The sequence below is a fragment of the Onychostoma macrolepis genome, chromosome 07 (genome assembly GCF_012432095.1).
Source record: "Onychostoma macrolepis isolate SWU-2019 chromosome 07, ASM1243209v1, whole genome shotgun sequence".
NCBI classification, from domain to species: Eukaryota; Metazoa; Chordata; class Actinopteri; order Cypriniformes; family Cyprinidae; genus Onychostoma; species Onychostoma macrolepis.
Genome location: NC_081161.1, coordinates 2,617,372 through 2,640,348, shown reverse-complemented (window position 1 = coordinate 2,640,348; position 22,977 = coordinate 2,617,372). Strand labels below are relative to the sequence as shown.

The 22,977-nt window shown below is 35.7% G+C and overlaps 1 protein-coding gene across 6 annotated transcripts; it reads left to right on the top strand.

Moving 5' to 3' along the window:
* The first annotated feature begins 959 nt into the window (after positions 1 to 959).
* Positions 960 to 21,125, top strand: dok7a (docking protein 7a). 6 transcript variants are annotated; one of them, XM_058782306.1, is made up of 14 exons: positions 960 to 1,046; positions 1,149 to 1,194; positions 5,434 to 5,646; positions 7,139 to 7,339; positions 8,713 to 8,832; positions 13,160 to 13,252; positions 14,243 to 14,889; positions 16,082 to 16,118; positions 16,935 to 17,351; positions 17,811 to 17,902; positions 19,352 to 19,415; positions 19,519 to 19,641; positions 20,247 to 20,292; positions 20,443 to 20,599. In XM_058782306.1, exons 1-14 carry the CDS (start codon positions 993 to 995, stop codon positions 20,456 to 20,458), a joined length of 2,169 nt encoding a protein of 722 aa, XP_058638289.1. In that variant the 5' UTR covers positions 960 to 992; the 3' UTR covers positions 20,459 to 20,599. The 6 variants fall into 6 exon arrangements, with proteins under 6 accessions (XP_058638289.1, XP_058638287.1, XP_058638286.1 ...); XM_058782304.1 differs by lacking the exon at positions 20,247 to 20,292 and having other exon boundaries at positions 16,944 to 17,351; positions 20,443 to 21,125; XM_058782303.1 differs by lacking the exon at positions 20,247 to 20,292 and having other exon boundaries at positions 20,443 to 21,125.
* The last annotated feature ends 1,852 nt before the right edge of the window (positions 21,126 to 22,977 follow it).

The following is a 22,977-nucleotide window of genomic DNA, read 5'->3' as shown; positions in this document are numbered from 1 at the left end:
AGTCCAAATTTGGCATTCTTGTTGGAAATGACGGACGCCGTGTCCCCCGGGCTAAAGAGGAGGGAGACCTTCCAGCGTGTTATCAGCGTTCAGTTCAAAAGCCAGCATCTCTGATGGTATGGGGATGCATAAGTGCATACGGTATGGGCAGCTTGCATGTTTTGGAAGGCACTATGAATGCTGAAAGGTATATAAAGGATTTAGAGTAACATATGCTCCCCTCCAGAGGACGTCTATTTCAGGGAAGGCCTTGTGTATTTCAGCAGGACAATGCAAAACTACATACTGCAGCTATTACAACAGCATGGCTTCATAGTAGAAGAGTCCAGGTGCTGAATTGGCCTGCAGTCCAGATCTTTCACCTATAGAGAACATTTGGCGCATCATTATACGAAAAATTACGTCAAAGATGACCACAAACTCTTTAGCAGCTGGAAACCTATATCAGGCAAGAATGGGACCAAATTCCAACACCAAAACTCCAGAAACTCATAACCTCGATGCCCAGACATCTTCAAACTGTTTTGAAAATAAGAGATGCTACACCATGGTAAACATGCCCCCGTCCCAACTATTTTGAGAGGCATCAAATTTGAAATGAGCTCATTTTGTGCACAAAATTGTAACATTTCTCAGTTTAAACATTTGTTATGTTATCTATGATCTATTGTGAATAAAACATTGGCTCGTGTGATTTGAAATTATTTTAGTTTTCATTTTGTTCAAATTTTAAAAAAAACGTCCCAGCATTTCCGGAATTCGGGTTGTAATAGAAGTCTATGGAAAGTCCCCACAATTCACAGAAACAAACGTGTGTGTGTGCTTTAATATCTGATTTAAAGCGTCTCTTTTCATAAGGGGCCACCAATGCGTGTAAGGGTTAATTATGTTTGACACACTGACCTCTGACTGACATCTGACATATGCGGCGCACCGGTGCGCGTGCTGGAGGCAGCGGGGGCGCGCGCTCGAGCAGCTGTCATGAGGGGAAGATGAGCGACACCGTGATCGCGGAGGGAGCCGTTAAACTCAGAGACGGCAAAAAAGTACGGCAACGCCGCATGTGTGTGTATGTGTATGTGTGTGTGTGTGTTTGGGAGTTTGAGAGTGAATGTGTGTAAAACTGTGCTTGGTTTCTGTGTTTGCAGTGGAGGAGCCGCTGGCTGGTTCTGCGCAAACCCTCGCCGGTCGCAGGTCAGTTCATCACAACACTAACACCATGCAAACATGTTCAGCCCAGGAGCGAAACAATCTGTTACTTTAGATGTTAATAGAATAAACATTACGTTTTACTAATTTACCAATACGAGTTTTACTAGATTTAAAAGTATTTCCTATACAATAAAATATTTCTGTTCTACAAAAAATCAATTAAAATATTTAGACATTATTATTTATGTTAAGTAATGACTGCATTGTGGGACGATAGTGGGTGAAAAAAAGAAAATAAAAAAAAATATTGTGATTATTTGATAGTGTCCGTTTGGCTGGAAACCATTTACTGTTAGAATTAAAAAAGTTAAGAGTCTGACCTTAAAGCGATAGTTCACCCGAAAATAAAATGTTGTCATCATTTACTCACCATAAAGTTTTTCCAAATCTGTAGTTTCTTTCTTCTGTTGAGCACAAAATAATATATTCTGAAGAATGTTGGTAACCAAACAGTTGACAGTAGCCATTGACTTCCATAGGGGAAAAGTACTATGGAAGTCAATGGCTACCGTCAACAGTTTGGTAACATTCTTCAAAATATCTTCTTTCATAAATGATGACAGATTTTTCATTTTTGGGTGAACTATTCCATTAATTTACGATATACACCAGAGTTCCAAAACTCTAACAAGTATAATTGTACATTTGCGAAATAAGTAAAAGTGACAACAACAATAGCAACAGCGAAGTAAACCAGCAGAATGTAAAGTGTAATGTTACTGTGATGCAACGTTACAGTTTTTGCATCATAGACATTTCTTGTTCACTGTGAGGTCGTTGTATTCATGTTGTTAGTTGTAATTTAATTGTAATAAAATAGATTTAGCAAATATAACCATGATCGTAAAATCCTGTAAAATATTGTAAGTATTATATAATAAATACAATAGCATAACAGTTGCTTGATAGCTGTTATGCTATTCTATTTATTATATAATACTTACAATATTTTACAGGCTACTACAATCATGGTTATAATTGCTAAATCTATTCTCGGAACTTTCTGGCAAGTTTCGCTCAAAGTTATGAACAATCGTTCTTCTAATGTTAATAGACCGTTTGCTCTGTGTTATCTGGTATTTATTACTGTTCTTAAAACATCAGCACAAAAATGATGACTCATACATCATTCACAGAACATTTTATTTCTGAAACATTTAGACGTTCGTCTAATGTTTTTTTTTGTTTGTTTGTTTTTTTAATTTTAAAGTTTATTTCTAAACATTCTGAGAATATTCAAAAGTAACGAACCCATAACGTTGGAATGTTCCTTTAACATTTGCATAACAAAAACAGTGTTTTTGAAACATTTAAATAAACTGGACATTTTGAACATTCATAAATAGAACATTCAGAAGTAACATTTTCATAACATTAACAAAACATGCAGTATTACATTTATCCTATTTGGTTCCATCCCAGCTAACAACAAATGTGCTATATAATAGAATAGAATAAAATCAGTCTAACAGAGTTTCTCTTTAATATGTTAAAACACTATGAAAGTTCATTTTCATGGGACACTTTGGATGATGGAGGTTCTGACTGTTGACTTCAGTGCATGTTTTACACAGTAATATTTTATGTCAGTCAGCACAAACAACAATGTTTTCTCTTGAAATAAACCACTCTTGTTCCTTCATGATGCATAGGCTATCTAATGTAGGAAACATAGCGGCTTCATCAACTTATATATTGTGTCATACATTCTGTCGTTCGTTCTGGTCACTAATTTGACTGGTCAGGCGTTGCAGGAGTTTCATATAACAGCACTGGAATCTTTCACTATTCAGTACTACAGCACTCCTGCTCGTATCATACTGCTTTACTGATATACCTAACCGTCCGTTGCAGCATGTTTGAGTGTGTGCAGATCACAGGACATCAGAAAGCCGTTTTTACAGCTGTTCACACTAGTGTGTGTGTGTGTGTGTGTGTGTGTGTGTGTGGAGTGGGGGCATACCAAAGGTTGTTTTGTTTGTCGATTTGTTTGCTTTTCGTAGTAGCAGTAATCACATTTGACCTACCTTCATCTTTGAGACAATGTAGAACTTGTTTTTTGGACAGTTATCTCTACATTGATTTATCTACATTTAAATATGGTTACAGTAGTGTGTAGTAGAGCTACAAAACAATATTGTGGTAATATGGTACAATGGTGCCTGATACACTATCATTCAAAGCTTTGGGTCAGTATGCTCACCAAGGCTGCATTTATTTGATCAAAAATACAGTAAAACTTGTGAAATATTATTACAATTTAAAATAGCTGTTTTCTGTGAATATCTGTTGAAATGGAATTGGTTGTTGTGATCAAATCTGAATTTTCAGCATCATTACTCCAGTCTTCAGTGTCACATGATCCTTCAGAAATCATTCTAATATGCTGATTTGCTGCTCAAGAAACATTTCTGATTATTATCATAAATGTGGAAAACATTGCAAACAGTGCATCCTTGATTAATAAAAGCATGATTCCTTTCAAAAGCAGCATCAAAACATCTTTGTGTCTCAGACCTTTGAAGGATCATTTATGAGCTGTATTTAAAAAAATAAAAAATACACAAAAAAGGCATTTCAGACATACAGTTTTCTGAACATACTTCTTCTATTATGAAGATGTAATTTATAAATTAAAATAAATTAAAACTTTAAATTTGTCCTTAAATATGACAAAAAAACCTCACCATTAAAGAGATTGTTTCAAAAACCTTATTTAGTAGTTTTCTTAATAGTATTTTGTGATTATTTCTCGTTGAAAAACAAAACAAAACAAAACAGTATTTTGTTAAAATATTACTACTATAAAAATTGTCTGCCAAAATGAATGTAATTCATTGTAATCAAACTCAAATGATATCATAGACCCTTCAGACCTTCATGATTGAATGTGAAGGTTAATAAGTCTTTTTCAGTTGCTAACCTTTTGTCCAATCTGTAGTCACATTTTCAAAACATTAGCACAATTTGTGTTGTTTTCACACAATATGCAGTCAATTACCATGTTTCTAAAATGCTTGCATTTCCTTTTCATACAAGCGTACCCAAAACCAAAATCATGGATCCCTTTAGTCATGTTTAAAAATGCTTAAACACAGCATGTCAGAATTGAAGACCTAATGTTCCAAACCTTAAATATAGTATAAAGCTTCTACTTCTGCTACAACAGCAGCTCAAAAGTATTGAAAAAATCTCTCTATATAAAATATTGTAGCAACTGATAAGCACTTAACAGATGACTGAAATATTTAGAAATAAATAGCTGATTCCAGTCTCAGTTAGAGGAATAGTCAGGTGTTGAAGCTCTTTCCATCACATCAACAACATAGAGTAAAAAATACCTCTTTGAATTGGTTTTGTGGATGCAGAACAGCACAAAAGAGAAAAATAATGCCTGGGAGAGGGAGAGGAGTGAGAATGTGTGTTAGACTGTGCATTTTTTTCTTTGTTTTTTCCCCTTACACATGTGGAAGCTATGAATGCTTATTTCTGCCATGGACTATAAAGGGTAATTGTGACTTCATCTCAGAATTCTGACTTTTTTCTTGCAATTGTGAATTTACAGTATCTCACAAGATGTAAACTCAAGGTTCAAGGTTCCAGTTGGATTTCTGCATAGGGGACCCTAGTTCTTCTATTGCACATTTTATAAAATAATGACTCATTCAGTTTTAGATAATATGTTGCCAGGAATGAACAATATAAAAATGTAAAAACACAATGTTAAAAATGTAAAATGGTTTTCAGATGAAGGTAAACTGAAGGATAAATTACAAAAAACTATGGATTTTTATATAGTCTATTATATGCAGGTAGAACTGAGACATGACAAGTAATGCAGTGTTTGTAATGCCATTAATTGTTATCATTTTGACAGTCTATGCACTATGATTGACCGTATGTTCCTATTGGATAGAAAACCAGAGCCAATGTTTTGACCGAATGACTCGATTTTGAATCGTGTTTGCTGTGTTTTGATAGAGTTAGTATATGTAGAAAAAGGTATTCAGCATTTTGAAATGTAGAGTTTGTATTTATTTAACAAAATTTAACAAAAATGAACTAATTGGCTAATTGTGTGATGCAGGTGTGTTGCTGTGTTAAGAGTTTAGAAAAAAAAGTACTTTAAGTATTGGTAAACGCTTGTTAGCAATTGAAAAAAACCTGTAATATATCAGATAATTAGCTGTTTTTATTGTAAGGTGTGTGTGTTTGTGTCAGATTGCCTGGTGCTGTATGTGTATAAGGAGCGCGGCGTGAAGGAGAGGAGCGTGACGCTGGAGCACATCTGCGGTCTGGAGGCGTGTGTCGGCGGCGACGGCGTTCCCTTCATCCTCTCCGTCCTGTGTCTCAGTCAAACCGCTGTGCTCGGCTTCGACAGCAGGGAGGCGCTGCAGAGCTGGGACCTGCGGCTGCGCTACTGCCTCGGGGAAGGTCAGAGAGCAACATTATTCACTTACAGTCCACAATAATGAATAATAAACGTGAGTCTGTAGTTTCTATAATAAATAGGGAGTTTAGTGAAATTGACATCATGCAATGTGTCATGCCCAACATTTAAAATGCTTTTTACACACATAGCTTTATGAGCTCATATTGATTCAAAGACTACAAGGAATAAGTAATTTAATATAGTAATATATATATATATATATATATATATACTGTATATATGTGTGCTGTCAAACGATTAATCGCATCCAAAATAAAAGTTTTTGCATAATATATGTGTGTGTTCCGTGTATATTTATTATGTATACACATACAGTATATATTTTGAAAATATTTACATGTATTTACATGTCTATATTTATATAATTTATATGATAAATAAATATAATTAATATATAAACATAACATATTTTTCTGAAATATATACATGCATGTGTGTGTATTTATATATATATATATATATATATATATATATATATATATATTATAAATATACACAGAACACACACATATATTATGCAAAAACTTTTATTTTGGATGCGATTAATTGCGATTGATCGTTTGACAGCACTAACACACACACACACACACACACACACATATATATATATATAATGCACTGTATACAAATGTGATTTAGTGAAATACATTCATGCTATACTTGCTACATTAAATTTAGAAAAATATATTTTGTTTACGTATGCAGCTGGAATAATGGAATGGAATAATTGTACATAATTTAATTATTATTAAATTACTATAATTTTCTAATAGACATTTATTTGACTTAATAAATAATTATACTTAGAAATTATTACAATTATTAAATTAAATTAAATTAAAATTAAATAATTATTAAAAGTATTTCAAAAATACTTACTTGGCTTATGGCTATTTAAAAGAGTGATTAAAATAGTGAAACAATTACAACATCTAAAGCATTCACTTTTAACTACGTCTTGATGGTTCATGGACACAGTATGCATCATTTACTTGAAGACATTTGATTCATGTGATTGTTGTGTTGTGTTTGAGCTCTTTGTAGTTGTGAGCAGGAATGTGATGTAGTCAGCTGTGTGATTATGCAAACCCTCGTAAATCTGTTTCAAAGTTAGTGCTAACAGATTTAACCCTGCCTGCATTCCCTCGTCACATCACACAAAGAGAAGCTGTTACTTGTAGTCGTGATTTATTGCAGTGTGGAGCCAATGGCATCAGGATCACTAAACTAGAGCTCTCTGGTTAGTGTGATTACTAAGGCAACATGGGCTATTGTTCGATTGTTGGAGTAGGGATTTAAACAAACCCTGAACTATAACTTTTCTAAGACTGTTGATTTTCACTTGACAGAGATGAATATAAGAAGCCATGCATATCCTTCATAAAATATAGCTAAGCGTCCAGTGTGAGTGTATTGTTCACAGCTGAATGAATGGTGTATGAACATCATGTTTTTTTGTTTTCTGTCTCTCAGTCCACAGTTTCAGCGTATCTGTGCTGCCCGGCACTAAACTGGAAAGCGGCCCGGCGACTCTGCATTTGTGCAACAATGTCCTGGTCATCGCTAAAGACCTGCCGGCCGTCATCATCGGTCACTGGAATCTGCTGGACCTGCGGCGATACGGGCCGGTCAACAACGGGTTCGTGTTTGAGGGAGGAACACGCTGTGGTTACTGTGAGTATGGCAATAAAATTATCAGTATGCGGTAGTAATATGATGTATGATGCTCTAAATGGTTGCATTGGTTTGTGACAGCATTCAAAACAGCTGATTTGTTTACTTGATTGAATGTGGTTGTGTGTGTGTGTACCTGGTCTTCCCTATGTTATGGATACCAAATGTCCCCACAAGTATAGTAATACCAGTAAATTTTGACCTTGTGGGGACATTTTGGTCCCCATGAGGAAACAAGCTTATAAATAATACACAATGACGTTTTTTGAGAATCTAAAAATGCCTGTCGTTTTGTGTGAGTGGTAAGTTTAGGTGTAGGGTTTGTACAGTAGAAAAAAACATGAACCCATAATGATAGGGATACATGTGTGTGTTTGTGTATGTGTGTGTGTGTGTGTGTGTGTGTGTGTGTGGTCACAGCTGACAGTGTTTGTGTGGTTGTGAAGTCTCAGCTGGTTTTGGGTGGTCTTGTTTGTAGAGTGATGGATGTCTCTGCTCAGTGACCTCCACCTCATCAAACTTCATCAGATTCCTCAAAGGAGCCAGTCAGACATCAATGACATCCTTCTAGAAACTGACACACGGCACAATACCAGCTGGAGGCACAGCATGACATTCAGAGAATATTCATCAGTTATTTGAATAATTCAGTAAAAGCACCTTGTGATTATTATTATTAACTGAAACTAAAACCATAAAAAATTAAACGCTAAATTTATTTCAGCAACATTTCAAATGTTTGTTTAGTTTAAGTTGAAATAAAATAAATAAAATTAAATAAGAAAACTAAAACTTAAAAAATGTTTAAAAAACTAATACAAATATTTTAATAAAATAAAAAAATAATTAATTGATAACAGAATGATAAATATTAAAGATAGTCTAATCCAAAATATGAACAAAAACTATAATATTATATCAGTGATACTAAAATAAGACCAAACAGAAAGATCAAAATTGATGCAATTGAAAAAAATGTTCTGAATTGTGTCTCTACATGTGTCTGTTTGTTTCTTTGTTTTTGAGTGGTGTACCTCATTAAATAAAATGACAAAAGTATCATTAAAATGATCAAAGTGGACCAGGAGACTTAAGCAATAGGCATCTATTCTGAAGCCATACGATAGTTTTTTTTTCGGATCAATTTGAGTGAGATCATCGTCACACAAAGCTCAGAATTCCTTGGTATAGAGTATATTATGGACTACTTTAACAATGCTTTAGTGTCCTTTTTGAAGCTTGAAAACTTCAATTCCTATTCATTTGAATGGAAAAGAGCAACCAGTGCATTATTCAGTTCAGTATCATTCTCCATTTGTGTTCCGCGAGAGACTGTCGAACACATGGGTTTGATTTTGTGTGTCTGTGTGCAGGGGCCGGTGTGTTCTTCTTGTCCTGCGCTGAGGGCGAGCAGATCAGTTTTCTCTTCGACTGTATTGTTCGTGGCATTTCCCCGTCCAGAGGCCCGTTTGGACTGAAGCCACTGCTGCCAGGTCAGTGCTGCCGCCGGGACACGTCCAGCATAAGTCTCATCACGTCTGTTTAAACCCTCATCTGAGGCCAAAACCTGGCTCCAACTCCTGACGCTTTCATGCTACATCCACCAAACTCTAGTTAAGCCTGTCAATTTGGCTGAAATATTCGAATTATATTCAAATTTAAAAGGCATCATTTCTGTTAGGGGGAAAATAGCTTTTGGCTTCTCTCGTGAGGCCACAAGAGGGCGCATCGAGCAAAATATTACTAGTGCACATTTCTTCAAAGCAATAAAATAACACGACTATCTTTGAAAAAAGTGCATGATGTTTAAAATAATGTTTATAAACCATATATTGTTAATTGCGTTGCTTAAAGAATTAGAAACAAAAAGCATCATGTATGTATGTATAGTTTAATACTAAGGACCGAAAACCAATCACAAAGAGCACTTTTTTCATTTAAAAACATGAGATGCAGTGGGATGGGGAAAAACCGCCATAAAGTCTCGAGACATGTTTTTGAAAAGTTGAACTTACATTAATTATACATGCTTTCTAAACATGCAGCTCTCTTGTGCGAGACGCGAGTGCAACGGTGACAGGTGTAGATGCATTAAAATCACTCTATAAAGCTAATTGCATTTAATATCAATTCAAACTATAATGCATTTTCATTTAATTGCAATTAGCATGCAACAAGTATTTGAAAACATTAATTCAGTAGTCTTTTAAAGTATATTATTATATAAACTATATTATTTCCATAACAAGTACTCTTTTTAAAAGTATGCTAAAGTCTACTTGTTTTTCATAAAAAATAAAAATAAAAAGTTATTTATTTATTTATTTTTATATATAAAGTATCATTTAAATTGTGCATGAAAAATAGCAAGTGCATATTATAAATGCAATGTGTTGTTTACGAAATTAAATAACTGGCTTTTATATTGTCATTGTACTAAAGCCAGAGCAAGTCATTAAAATGCCACTAATAGAGTAATATTAGATAAATTATACATTTAATAATTAGTTTATTTTTTCTCTCACTTTGTGAAATTGTACTTGTTTCCCTGTTGTAGCCCCAGTTTTGAAGCCTCCGATATAATTCATGCAAGATCAGCCCTAAGGCTTTTTACTGGAACATTTAAGACACTAACAAGAGTTTACATATCGGCTCATCCAATCAGAACGCTTCACACCTCCTCCTGACCAATCAGAACTCGAGCTTCTCTCCTATTCTGAGACGACGGGAGATCAAGGGGTCAAAGTCACAGTTTATATACGCGAGCAATCCTGATGACTGTAACCTCATCCTCTCGCTCTCTGTGCTGTAAAACTTGCGTCTGATAGCAGGTGTGAGACTGAGCTGAAGGAAAATGCCATGTTCTGTCAATCTGCTACATCTCATGTTTGATTCGGTCAAAAAGCTTGAATGCAAAGCGGTGTTTATGAAGTGTGTTGATCAGTTGATCAGCGCTCCTCTGGCTGTTTGCCATCTCATCCACATGTCTGCTCTATTAATAGCACTTTAAGTGCTAGACAAACACTGGGGTTCTGCTGTAACCCCCGAACACGTGCTCAACATGTCCCTCACTTACTCGTACAGCGTGTAACAACTCAGCCTGGACAGAGATTGGAGGGGACCACATCAGTAAATGATTTAAAAACACTGGTTTTAGTATGATCAGTGTTAACCATTGATGTTGCGATTTTCTCTAGTTGTGAATCTCAAACCACCAGTTTTTATATTTAGTATTGGATTTATATGGGGACGAGGGGTGATGTAGTAATTACCCAAGCTTTGTAATATTAATCACTTCTAAATCTGCAATTTTAGTAGATTTACAGTATTCTTTATATAATGTCCTCAAGAAATAACCAAAGATGTGAACTGGCATTATAGTAGACAACCTGTGCATTTGATCTTATTGGTCCATGTTCAGCATGCAGGCCATTGCATTGTTGTTGTTTCTCAAATGATATATGATATATATATATATATATAAAAAGTTAAAATAAATATTTATTTGATTTAAAAAAAAATAAACGCTTCAATAAAGAGTAACATAAAATAATATAATATTTTTTATAATAAATGACGAATATTATTATAAAATATTTATTTTATAATTATTTTAATATTAATTAAACAACACAACTGTGCCATTTTGTAATTGGAGCAGAAGGAAATTGCAGTGTTTCATGAATTGCTGGAATGTGGTATCTTTTTAGTCCAGTTACAATATAGGATTACGTGTTCATCTGAATCTGAAATCCCAATCAATGTATCCTTGCAATCTCATGTATGTCCTCATATTTATTGTCTTCAGCATAATTAATTAGCTCTGCTAAATACATTTTTGACAGGACAGTTACATGTGCCAGTGACGCATAACGCAGTAGTCAATATCTGTCTTGATGATTTCTGTGCACCTCCTGTGTGAACATGTCCACATTGAAAAAAGGCTAAAACATAATATAAATATAAGATATTTTTATAAGATATAAAATATAAGAGGGATAACTTGTAAAAAACATGTAAACTAAATTTTAAAATGTTGCCTTGACAACCAACTGAAATATATATATACAGTGGGGCAAAAAGTATTTAGTCAGCCACCAATTGTGCAAGTTCTCCCACTTAAAAAGATGAGAGAGGCCTGTAATTTTCATCATAGGTATACCTCAACTATGAGAGACAAAATGAGGGGGAAAAAATCCAGAAAATCACATTGTAGGATTTTTAAAGAATTTATTTGCAAATTATGGTGGAAAATAAGTATTTGGTCAATAACAAAATTTCATCTCAATACTTTGTTATATACCCTTTGTTGGCAATGACAGAGGTCAAACATTTTCTGTAAGTCTTCACAAGGTTTTCACACACTGTTGCTGGTATTTTGGCCCATTCCTCCATGCAGATCTCCTCTAGAGCAGTAATGTTTTGGGGCTGTCGCTGGACAACACTTGACTTTCAACTCCCTCCAAAGATTTTCGATGGGGTTGAGATCTGGAGACTGGCTGGGCCACTCCAGGACCTTGAAATGCTTCTTACGAAGCCACTCCTTCGTTGCCCAGGCGGTGTGTTTGGGGTCATTGTCATGCTGAAAGACCCAGCCACGTTTCATCTTCAATGCCCTTGCTGATGGAAGCAGGGGGACACGTCTGGCACTGCAGGATTTGAGTCCCTGGCAGCGCAGTGTGTTACTGATGGTAGCCTTTGTTACTTTGGTCCCAGCTCTCTGCAGGTCATTCACTAGGTCCCCGTGTGGTTCTGGGATTTTGCTCACAGTTCTTGTGATCATTTTGACCCCACGGGTGAGATCTTGCGTGGAGCCCCAGATCGAGGGAGATTATCAGTGGTCTTGTATGTCTTCCATTTTCTAATAATTGCTCCCACAGTTGATTTCTTCACACCAAGCTGCTTACCTATTGCAGATTCAGTCTTCCCAGCCTGGTGCAGGTCTACAATTTTGTTTCTGGGGTCCTTTGACAGCTCTTTGGTCTTGGCCATGGTGGAGTTTGGAGTTGGACTGTTTGAGGTTGTGGACAGGTGTCTTTTATACTGATAACGAGTTCAAACAGATGCCATTAATACAGGTAACGAGTGGAGGACAGAGGAGCCTCTTAAAGAAGAAGTTACAGGTCTGTGAGAGCCAGAAATCTTGCTTGTTTGTAGGTGACCAAATACTTATTTTACCGAGGAATTTACCAATTAATTTTTTTTCTTCTCATTTTGTCTCTCATAGTTGAGGTATACCTATGATGAAAATTACAGGCCTCTCTCATCTTTTTAAGTGGGAGAACTTGCACAATTGGTGGCTGACTAAATACTTTTTTGCCCCACTGTATATACACTTTTCCAGTTTTAATGTGTGTATATATATATATATATATATATATATATATATATACCAAAAACCTAAAATGTAAATTGAATAAACAAAATATGACAATAAAAGCTAATTCAAAATATGAATAAACAGTGTAATAGTATATACTGTAAGTAATACTAAAACAACAGCAACACTGTTTCGCATGAGCAGCGTTACGGCACTTGAAATCAGACTTTCAGTTTTGAAAGTCACTCAGGAATGTTGAAGTTTGACTGCACCAAGATGGAGGTCTATTACATCATATGAACACAGATCACTGAGGCATTTGATTTGCTTAAAAGTAAAAGTTTCTTCATGTTTAGCAAATGTTAGCAGGCACGGGCATGTGACCATTTTTTTGATAACCGCACTGCTGCAGATCAAATGTTAGCATTCCCATTTTGTTTGTTTCCATGTCATATTCTGCGTCTCACAGTTGGTTTTGATTTTCTGTGTCTGTGTGTCAGAGCCCAGCATCAGTGCAGCTTCAGCGCAGGACAGACTGAAGCATGAGGCGGAGGAGCTGGAGCGGAGGCTCAGTCTGCTGTCTCACAGCACAGGTACCGGCTCACCTGTCTGTCCCACCACCAAAACATCTGTCTGCTTGTTGTGTGTAATATTGCATGTTAAATGAATTAAATGAAAATGTACTATAGTTTCAGTTGATATTAAATGTGATTAGCTGAACTTTTTGCTGAGTGTTTTTTGACTCACTTAAGTATGACTTTTATTTGTAATGGTTAAGCTGCAATTTATTGCATTTAAAATATAGTAACTTTAAACATCGAATAACACACTGCAGTTAAAATGATAATCAAGTACTTTACGTGTGCTTTAGCATGTTAGTCAATATAAAAATAAGTGTACTTTAAATGACATGACAAAAGATTATTAAAACATAATGATTTAAAATGTGACATTGTTTACACAAGTGTGTTAGGTCATGAAAGTGTCTCTTTTTAAGTCACTTGAAAATAAGAGGACAATTAAGTGTTAAACATGATTTAAAATGTACTTCAAAGTAAAATGTTTAATTTGACATTATTTACACTTTTTAAAAATGTACTTAAGTGTGTTAGGAAACAGTCATGAAAGTGTCTCTCTTTAAGACATTTAAAAAATAAGAGACTACTTAAGTGTTAAAACATAATGATTTAAAATGCACTTAAGTAAAATGTTTAATTTGACATTATTTACACTTTTTAAAAGTGTACTTAAGTGTGTTAAGAAACACTCATGAACGTGTCTCTTTAAGACACTTAAGTGGCCTCTTATTTCATACATACATGCCATATATATTTCATATTTACATTTTATATATTATCTGCAAGTTTTCATTTTTAAAATTGGAAGTACACTACAAATGCACATTCAATACAATTAAAGGCACTTATTTTAACACGGGTCTATGAAAATAATAATATGTCTGATACAAATCAATAATTTAGTCATTTAAAAAGTCAAGTCAGTTATTTCTCAATATCCATTATGTGCATTAAATATGTAATTAGAATTAATAATTTTGCTTTCTTTCTCTTCTGTCCTGAAAGCTTCCAGCTCGCGCTTCGGCTCTTCGCTTGCTGGCGACGACCGCAGCATTTCCGGTTCCTCTGACACCTCAGACACGAGCCAATCAGATTGCAGCATTAGCAGCCGCCCTGTGCCGTGGAGCGATCTGGTTCTGCCCGGCTCTGCCGAAACGTCTCAGGTGGAGGAGAAACTCCAGGTCCCGGCCGATCCCGTTCGCTCACGGAAGCTGAAAGAGTCCGGCCGACAGAGCTCAGCCGACAGCGGCATCGCGACCAGCAGCTTCTCGTCCTACAGCGGGAGTCTGGATGCTGCCGGTCCGGGAGAGGAATACAGTGCGCTGTTCAACCTGCCAGAGAAACACCTGTGCTCCTGCTCATCAAGTCCCATCCACGAATACCAGGTTCCCTCGTCCCTGCGGTTCCTATACGACTCTCCCCGCAGCCTGCTGGAGGGCAGCAGACACAGCAGCACATCTCAAGATGAGCCCTGTTCTGAATCTCCCAGCCAATCAGATTCAGAGCTTGATAAAGGGGAGGAGTCACAGACAAGGGAGGGCCTAATAAAAGGGGAGGAGGCTCAGGGATTATCCTGTAGTAAAAGCTGCTGTTCACTTCCTCCTGCGGGGATGAAATCACTCACATCCTGCCCCTTCTGCGGAGGACTCAAGGTATATACACTACTCAGGGTTTACTGAGTACTTACAATTTTACTTACTTTACTTACAATTATGGTTAACTGAAACATTTTAAATTCACTGAAATTGTTAATAAAATTATGAATCATTAAAAACATTCATTTAAATATAATAATTAAAGTTACATAATTTCAGGTAATTGCAAAGGCAACATTTCTCATTTTAATTTCATTTAGTTTGATGTACTAAAATAACTAAAACTTCAATAATTAATAAAAACTATGTAGATTAAAAAAAGTATCTCTTCTCTGTTACTTGTATTACACAATAATGAATGGATTAGGGCTGCATGATATATTGGAATAAAATATTTAAAATGGTTAAAAACATTAACTAAAATAAAGAAAAAATCTATTGATATGTACAATTTTCATTAAGTTTATCTTGATGTTCTAAAATAACAAACTGAAATAATAAAAACTGTATAGACGTTTAAAAAAAACAACAAAAAAGACAAAAAAAATTGCTAAAAAATAAATAAATAAATAAACTATAATGTTAAAATAACACTACTTTCTATTTATTTTTTACACAACAATGATCACAAATAATCATTAGTGCAAAATGGCTTAATGCGTTAGTCATGTCACGAAGGCTGCAGTTTAGTTACCTATATAAGTGTGCTGTTTGTTTCAGAATGAATTAGCTAATAGAAGTTTTTTGATAAATCTAAATCTTTTTACAGTACAATAGATTTGCATGTTGATTTCTCCAAGTGTCTTTGGAGATGTTGCCATGGTTCTTATTACACATTATACTTGTTTCCATCATTCTGCATATTACTGTGAACTTTAATGTTATTTTCATTGGGAAAAAATATATTCCATGAATATAACATAATCAAAATGAACAAATTATTTAATTTATCATCACAAATTTGGCCAAATTGCATAGCCCTACAAACAAGCACAGCAAACCTGGAGTTGTTGTTTTTTTGTTTGTTTGTTTTAATTCATTTTTAAATGTTATAGTTATAGTTGTTCCAAAAAAAATCACATTTACATTTCTTTCTTGGAGCTGTGAAGAAACACTGAGCTATGAATAAAAACCACCTGATGTACTGCTATAAGAGCAGACTCCTGCATCCAGAGCAGTGCTGTGTTTGCTGGCATTGATGATGCTGTTCTGTAGCTGTTAATCGATGTGCTCTGTGTTTGTTAAACAGGGCTCTTTTCCACATCATTCACTGCCCGCTGTGCCAGGTGAGATTCACACAGCCGATATATGTGTTTACAGCCTCCCTCAATCTGCATGGCCCATAATGCACTGCTTAGAAGTTAATTTCATGAGTCCTTATCTGGACTCATCTGAAAGATGTGCACTTCAGCATACTTTTAAAAAGCGCACTTATGACAGAAATAATATACTTTAAAAGAATATACTTATGCGTGAACTGAATGCAGTGTTTTTTGAACACTTAATTGCATGTTAATGGCAAGTAAACTAAAATTAGTTATAGTTTAAATTTATATTAATTGCAGTTAGCTGAACTTAAGTGTGTCAAAAAAGCAAGCTAAAGTAGTTATTTCTGTCATTTCATAATTACTTCTATTGTCTTTGAAATATGGTTAAAATACTGCTGATTGTACTAACAAGCATTTATGATAAACTAAAACATACTTTAATTTCATTTTTATTGTCATGTATTAAAATTTTTTTGCAATTAAACACTTGCAATGATGAATTTTCCATTATTGCAATATATTAACATTAAATGTAAATCAAATAACACAACAAGTGTTTTTTCAAGTACTTTACATGTGCGTTAGTATGTTAAAACATGACAAAGATTATTAAAACATAATGATTTAAAATTAACTTTAAAATAAAACTTTTAATTTGACATTATTTCAAAGGTCACTTTTTAAAAAGTCTACTTAAGTGTGTTCAGAAACAGTGATGAAAGTGTCTCTTTTTAAGTCACTTAAGTGGCCTTTTATTTCATTAATATTATACTATTTGCAAGGTCTTTTAAATATACTCTTAAGATTTTCTCATATTTATTAACTAATATACAGCACATATAGCTAATGAGTACAGACACACTCTTAAAGCGCCAGGTGAACATTCAGCCACGCCCACTGCGGATGTCAGACACGCATCTTCGACCAATCACGATCCATGGAAGCCCTCGCCTGAATGCTCACAGACCAATGAGGAGAAGCGATCGGAGAACTACGACTCCGGTCTGTCTGATCTCCTGTCACACTACAGTCCTGCTGCGAGATCGGACAGAAGCAGCGTCTATGAGGCGATGGCAGCGTCCAGACACACCGTCCTGTACGAGAACTGCGTCCAGTGCAGGAGAGGAGAGGGCAGCTGCCGGGTCCTCAGACCCACTCCTCCGTCCAGAGATGCGCTTGTCCAGGAACTGAGGAGAAACATCTCAGAGTCCTGCTCCTCCACAGTTGCTCTGCAGCGAATACCTGCAGAAGGTAAGAGAGCGTCACACCGGACTCTCGTCTCGTCTCTAACCCAACTCTCCTCTGAGGACCCTTCCAATCTTCTCCTCCTCACTCCTGGAGTCTCTGTCTAATCGAATTAATATTGCCTTTCTTCTTCTGCCTGCAAACTCGTCTGTGTTGTTGTTTCCCGTTTCTGAGAAGGTTTGGATGGATGAAGATCCTCAAGGACTTGAAAGCGAGTTTGATGCACGCTTACTTCCAAGTGTGTCTGATTTCAGAATTTTTTGTTGTTGTTGTTGCTGCAAAACTGTGTTTTTAGACACTTTCTGACCAAAACCTACAGTGCCTGTCATTTTTTCATGCAAATCAGACATCAAAATATACCACACAGAAGAAAAGATCAATAAGCTGGTATATGAGAATATACGTTTTCAGTTGAAAACTGATATGTAGTGCAGATAACGTGTGTTTGTTTCTGTCTTTGTGCAGATAATAACAGAGAGAGAATATGGGCAGAGAAAGGAAGAACGGATCCTGCTTATGAAATCATGGACAGCCGATCACCAGACAGGAGCCTGGAGGTGACCGTCTGAATTACAGCAGATAGAAGTGTGCAAAAGATACAGCACTAAAACAAATGTAACACAACACAGCAGCTGGATATCTCTGTTAACCCTCGATACTGTAGCTGATGTGTTGAGCGCTGGGTCAGATCATCTTGAGACAGGTTAAACTTATTGAATTGAAAACTAAAAGAATAAAAATAAAATCTAATTCAAAAGATTAATAAATACTATAATAATATGTACATAATACTAAAATATGAAGGTTTGAGACAGCGTTGGTAAAAAAAAAATAGCATACAGTATTTTTATATCAAACCATGGGCGTGAAATGACTATTATAAAAATATTTTCTGAATATATATTTTTTATATAACCTTTCATTGCCAAACAATATAGTCTCAATGATACAAAATGATACTGACTGAAAATACCAAACTATAACTGAAATTTCATCACCGACCTATCAATACCTACTAGATTTTATATATATATATATATATATATATATACATACATACAGGTGCATCTAAAAAAAAGAATATCTTAAAGTTATCTTTTTTTGTAACTTATTTCAAAAAGTGAAACTTTCATATATTCTAGATTCATTACATATAAAGTAAAATATCCAGCCACATGCTGATCGCTTCCATGCCACACCTCACTGATGCTGGAGTTTGGCTAAAAAAAAAAGCCCTGACCAAGTATTGAGTGCATAAATGAACATACTATAAAGAACTTGAACATTTCAGTTTTGAAAATCCCTTTTTCGATCTTATGTATGAAATATTCTAATATTTTGAGATACTGGATTTTTGCCCTTCATGAGCTGTAAGCTCTAATCATCAAAATTAAAACAAACAAAAAAAGCTTTAACATACTGAAATGTAACTTGGCGTATGTTGTCATTATCATTGGCCTAAATTATCAGCCATTTAGGAATCTGTGTTCACGAATGCTTTGGGTAATTGCCATTGGGGTAGTTATCTAAACAGTGCAGTAACAGCTCTACCTAGTGGTTATTTACACGCAAAATGTAATCAGCTTAGAAAAATGTAAAAGTTTAGAATTTAGGATTAATTTGGTCTGAAGTCATTAGTTATTAGCATTTTAAAAATAATTTAATATTATATTAAATTACCTCATTTCTTATTGCATTCGATGAAAAACAAACATTGGGATTTTCCCTTAATAAGTCCCACAGGGTTTAAAGATAGAGGAGTTAAATACAGCTGAATGCCACACACAGTATGCACTATTGAGAGTCAGTCATGTAAAACTGCATTCGTAACGCAAAAAGGCTTTATTGTCTGTCTTGAAATCCAGAGCACTTACAGCGAAACCGTGCTGAACCTGTTCAGACAGGTCACATGTTCAACCGGTGTGGACATGTTGGTTTTTAAGCAGGAATCGCACTAATTAAGGTGTGTTTTTCCATGGATAAACGTCTCTCTCTGTCTCTGTCAGGAGGAGCGCAGCAGGCACGAGCTCATAACGCCTTCGCAGAAGATTTCTCCTCATCTGACTGAAGGTGAACTCACATTTTCTGGGATTTCTCTGAGCTGTTTGATGTGTGTGTGTTCCGTGATTTCTCTGTGTCGTCTAATGTGTGTGTGTTTCTGTGTTTTGTTCAGCGCTGACAGACAGACTCAGAGGAGACATGGTGACATACGTGAATATTCCCACCAGCCCAACATCCAAAAAACAGCTGCATTACATGGAGCTGGAGCTGCAGGAGTCCAGCGCCGCCATCAGAGGTGCACAACATACCGCTGATGATAATAATAATAATCATATATTAATAAGAGATCAACATCATACATAGCTATGATTGGTTATTCAGTTTAAGTTAAACTAAATGAGAAAGCACACACAAGTCATTCAAAGTCACATGCAAGATACACTCCTTCAGACAAAAATAGATTTCACTCTTTTAAAGCATAAATACATAATACTTTACATCCACTTTGAAGCATATATATATATATATATATATATATATATGCCACTCAATTTGATGCAGTTACAAACATCTGAAAATGCCAATTTTCACTATATAGTGTCTATTTTGTTTGCTATTATTTATGATATTGATATGATTATTGTAGTTATTTAAAATATTTATGTATATTATGTATATGTTTGTGTTCATATTATTTAATACCACTGTGAATTAAAAACATAAAAAATAAATTGTGATTAAGAATTGGTTTTATTTTTTAGTTTTTTCAAAGTATTTTTATGAATTTTTATATACTGAAGTGTTCAATAACAGATTGAACCAGCACTTCAGTGTCACATGATCTTTCAGAAATCAGTCTTATATAACACATTTTAATCAGTGATACATTTTATTTTTCAGGATTCACAGATGAACAGAAAGTTCAAAAGAACAGCATTTATTCAAAGTAAAATTTTTCCGTCACATTATAAACGCATTTACTGTCTCTTTTGATCAATTTAATGCAGCTGAATCGTTTCAGCTCTCTCAGGCAAGACTTTCTCACTGAGGCTTGTTCTCATGAATGTTCCCTGCCGCTTGTGTTTGTTGTCTGTAGGCAAAAGTTCCAGTAAATACGCTCAGATTGACATCACAGCGACGGAGGCGGCTCACAGAGCGGGTTCCCAGCATGCACTGGGGCGAGAGGAAGGCCTGCAGAGACTGGAGCAGCAGAGGAGACGACGAGGTCTTCCTCACGCTGAAGAGAGATCGACTCTCCTCTGGACAAACTGACCAAAACACCTGCATCAGTCCAGACAGTGAAACACAGGCAGTGTAGTGTAGTAGTGCAGTATCTACGGGCTTGTTTCTGTGGAATTCACTATGTAGTGAACAGGGAATGAGTGCACGTAATATATATTCACATCACACACGTCTGTCATGCTTAGACGAACCTGTTAAACACACTTTCAGTCTACAGTGAGCTGCTGCTACGTGAATAGATATCTGTGTTCTCATGTTAGATAAATGTGTGCAATGCACAGAACCAGAAATGCATTTTTTTATTTATTTTTATGTATTTCATTTTAAAATGCTGAATATTTGTTGTATTGCTTTCTAGTTGCATTTGTATGAAATAGGCTGCATTTGTGTAGCAACTTTAGTCTTTTTATTAACATAAATTCAAGTGTACTGAGTCATTTTTACATTAAACTGCTGATTTTGTATTTTGTACATTACTGGCCTGTATGTTCTCGTTTTCTTTTTCAGCACTGAAGGAAGTGAACACAATATGTGTTTTTTTATTTTTTATTTTGTCATATATTGTGATTGCAGTTTGCACTGCGATATGATAACCATCTCATACTGATGCTGCTAGATATACAGGGGTTGGACAATGAAACTGAAACACTGGCCGAAACAGTGTTGGAGGTTTCGTGGCTATATTTGCGCAGCCTGTTGGCCAATATTCACTGATTGCACGTTCCACCAGTAAGAGCAGAGTGTGAAGGTTGAATAAGCAGAGCAATAGCACAGCTGTACATAAAATATTGCAATGCACACAACATAATGAGAGACATATCAGAGTTCAAAAGTGGACAAATTATTGCTGCGCATCTCGCTGGCGCATCTGTGACCAGGATAGCAAGTCTTTGTGGTGTATCGAGAGCCACTGTGTCCAGGGTAATGTCAGCATACCACCTTGAAAGACGAACCACATCCAACAGGAGTATGCAAGAGGAAGCTGTCTGAAAGGGATGTCCGGGTGCTATCCCTGATTGTATCCAAAAAACATGAAACCACAGCTGCCCAAACTCACTGCAGAAGTAAATGTGCATCTCAGCTCTCCTGTTTCCACCAAAACTGTTCGTTGGGAGCTCCGCAGGGTCAATATACATGGCTGGGCTGCTATAGCCAAACCTTTGGTTACTCGTGCCAATGCCAAACGTCGGTTTCAATGCTGCCATCAGTGGAAATGGACAATGTGAAACATGTATTGTTCTCTGATGAGTCCACCTTCACTGTCTTTCCCACATCTGAGAGAGTTGCGGTGTGGAGAAGCCCCAAAGAAGCCTACCACCCGGACTGTTGCATGCCCAGAGTGAAGAATGGGGGTGGATCAGTGATGGCTTGGGCTCCAATATCATTGCACTCCGTATAGGCCCAATACTTGTGCCAAGGACTACTGAACCATTCTGGAGGACCATGTGCACTCAATGGTTCAATCACTGTACCCTGAAGGTGGTGCCGTGTATCAGGATGATAATGCATCAATACACACAGCAAGACTAGTGACAGAGTGGTTTAATGAACATGAAAGTGAAGTTGAACATCTCCCATGGCCTGCACAGTCACCAGATCTGAATATTATTGAGCCAGTTTGAGGTATGGCTCAAAATCCCTCTGGCCACTGTGCAGGACTTGTATCTGTCATTCCCAAAATGAGTTGATGCTGTATTGGCCGCAAAAGGAGGCCCTACACCATACTAATAAATGATTGTGGTCTAAAACCAGGTGTTTCAGTTTCACTGTCCAACCCCTGTAGCTATTATGTAGATAAATTAATCAGTTATTATAACAAAATAATAATGTTAATAATAATATTTTGTTATTACTAGTGTGCTGAATAAAATAAAATAAAAATATTGTTTTTTATTATTATTTATTATTTTTGCAGTATTTTCTATTTTACATCCCAGTTAGTATAATAGTACAATAGTGATCTATTTCTTACATTAAACCCTCAAACTTTGTTTTGGTGGAAAACTGTTCATTTGTGTGTAGTTGGCAATGATTTTCATCTCCATTCACTCATTGCAGATCTGCTCTATTCCTGTCTCCACAAAATAAATAAATAAATGCATAAATAAATAAATAAAATTTTTTGTTTTATTTTTTTGGACAAAATTATGGACTACTAGTTCTTGGAGAGCAAGATGAAAAGCATGAAGTCTTTATTATTTGTAATCGTGATATTTGTCTTATTGTTGAATATGCTGTTTCACTTTGAAATATTCAAAAAATATTCACTTTTTTTTTCAATGTTATATACTGTCATTAGCCCCTTTCACACAGCAGGCTAATTTCAGCAAATTTCTGTAAAATTACCGGAGCAACTTTACCATTCACACATCAGTTTCAAAAATACCGC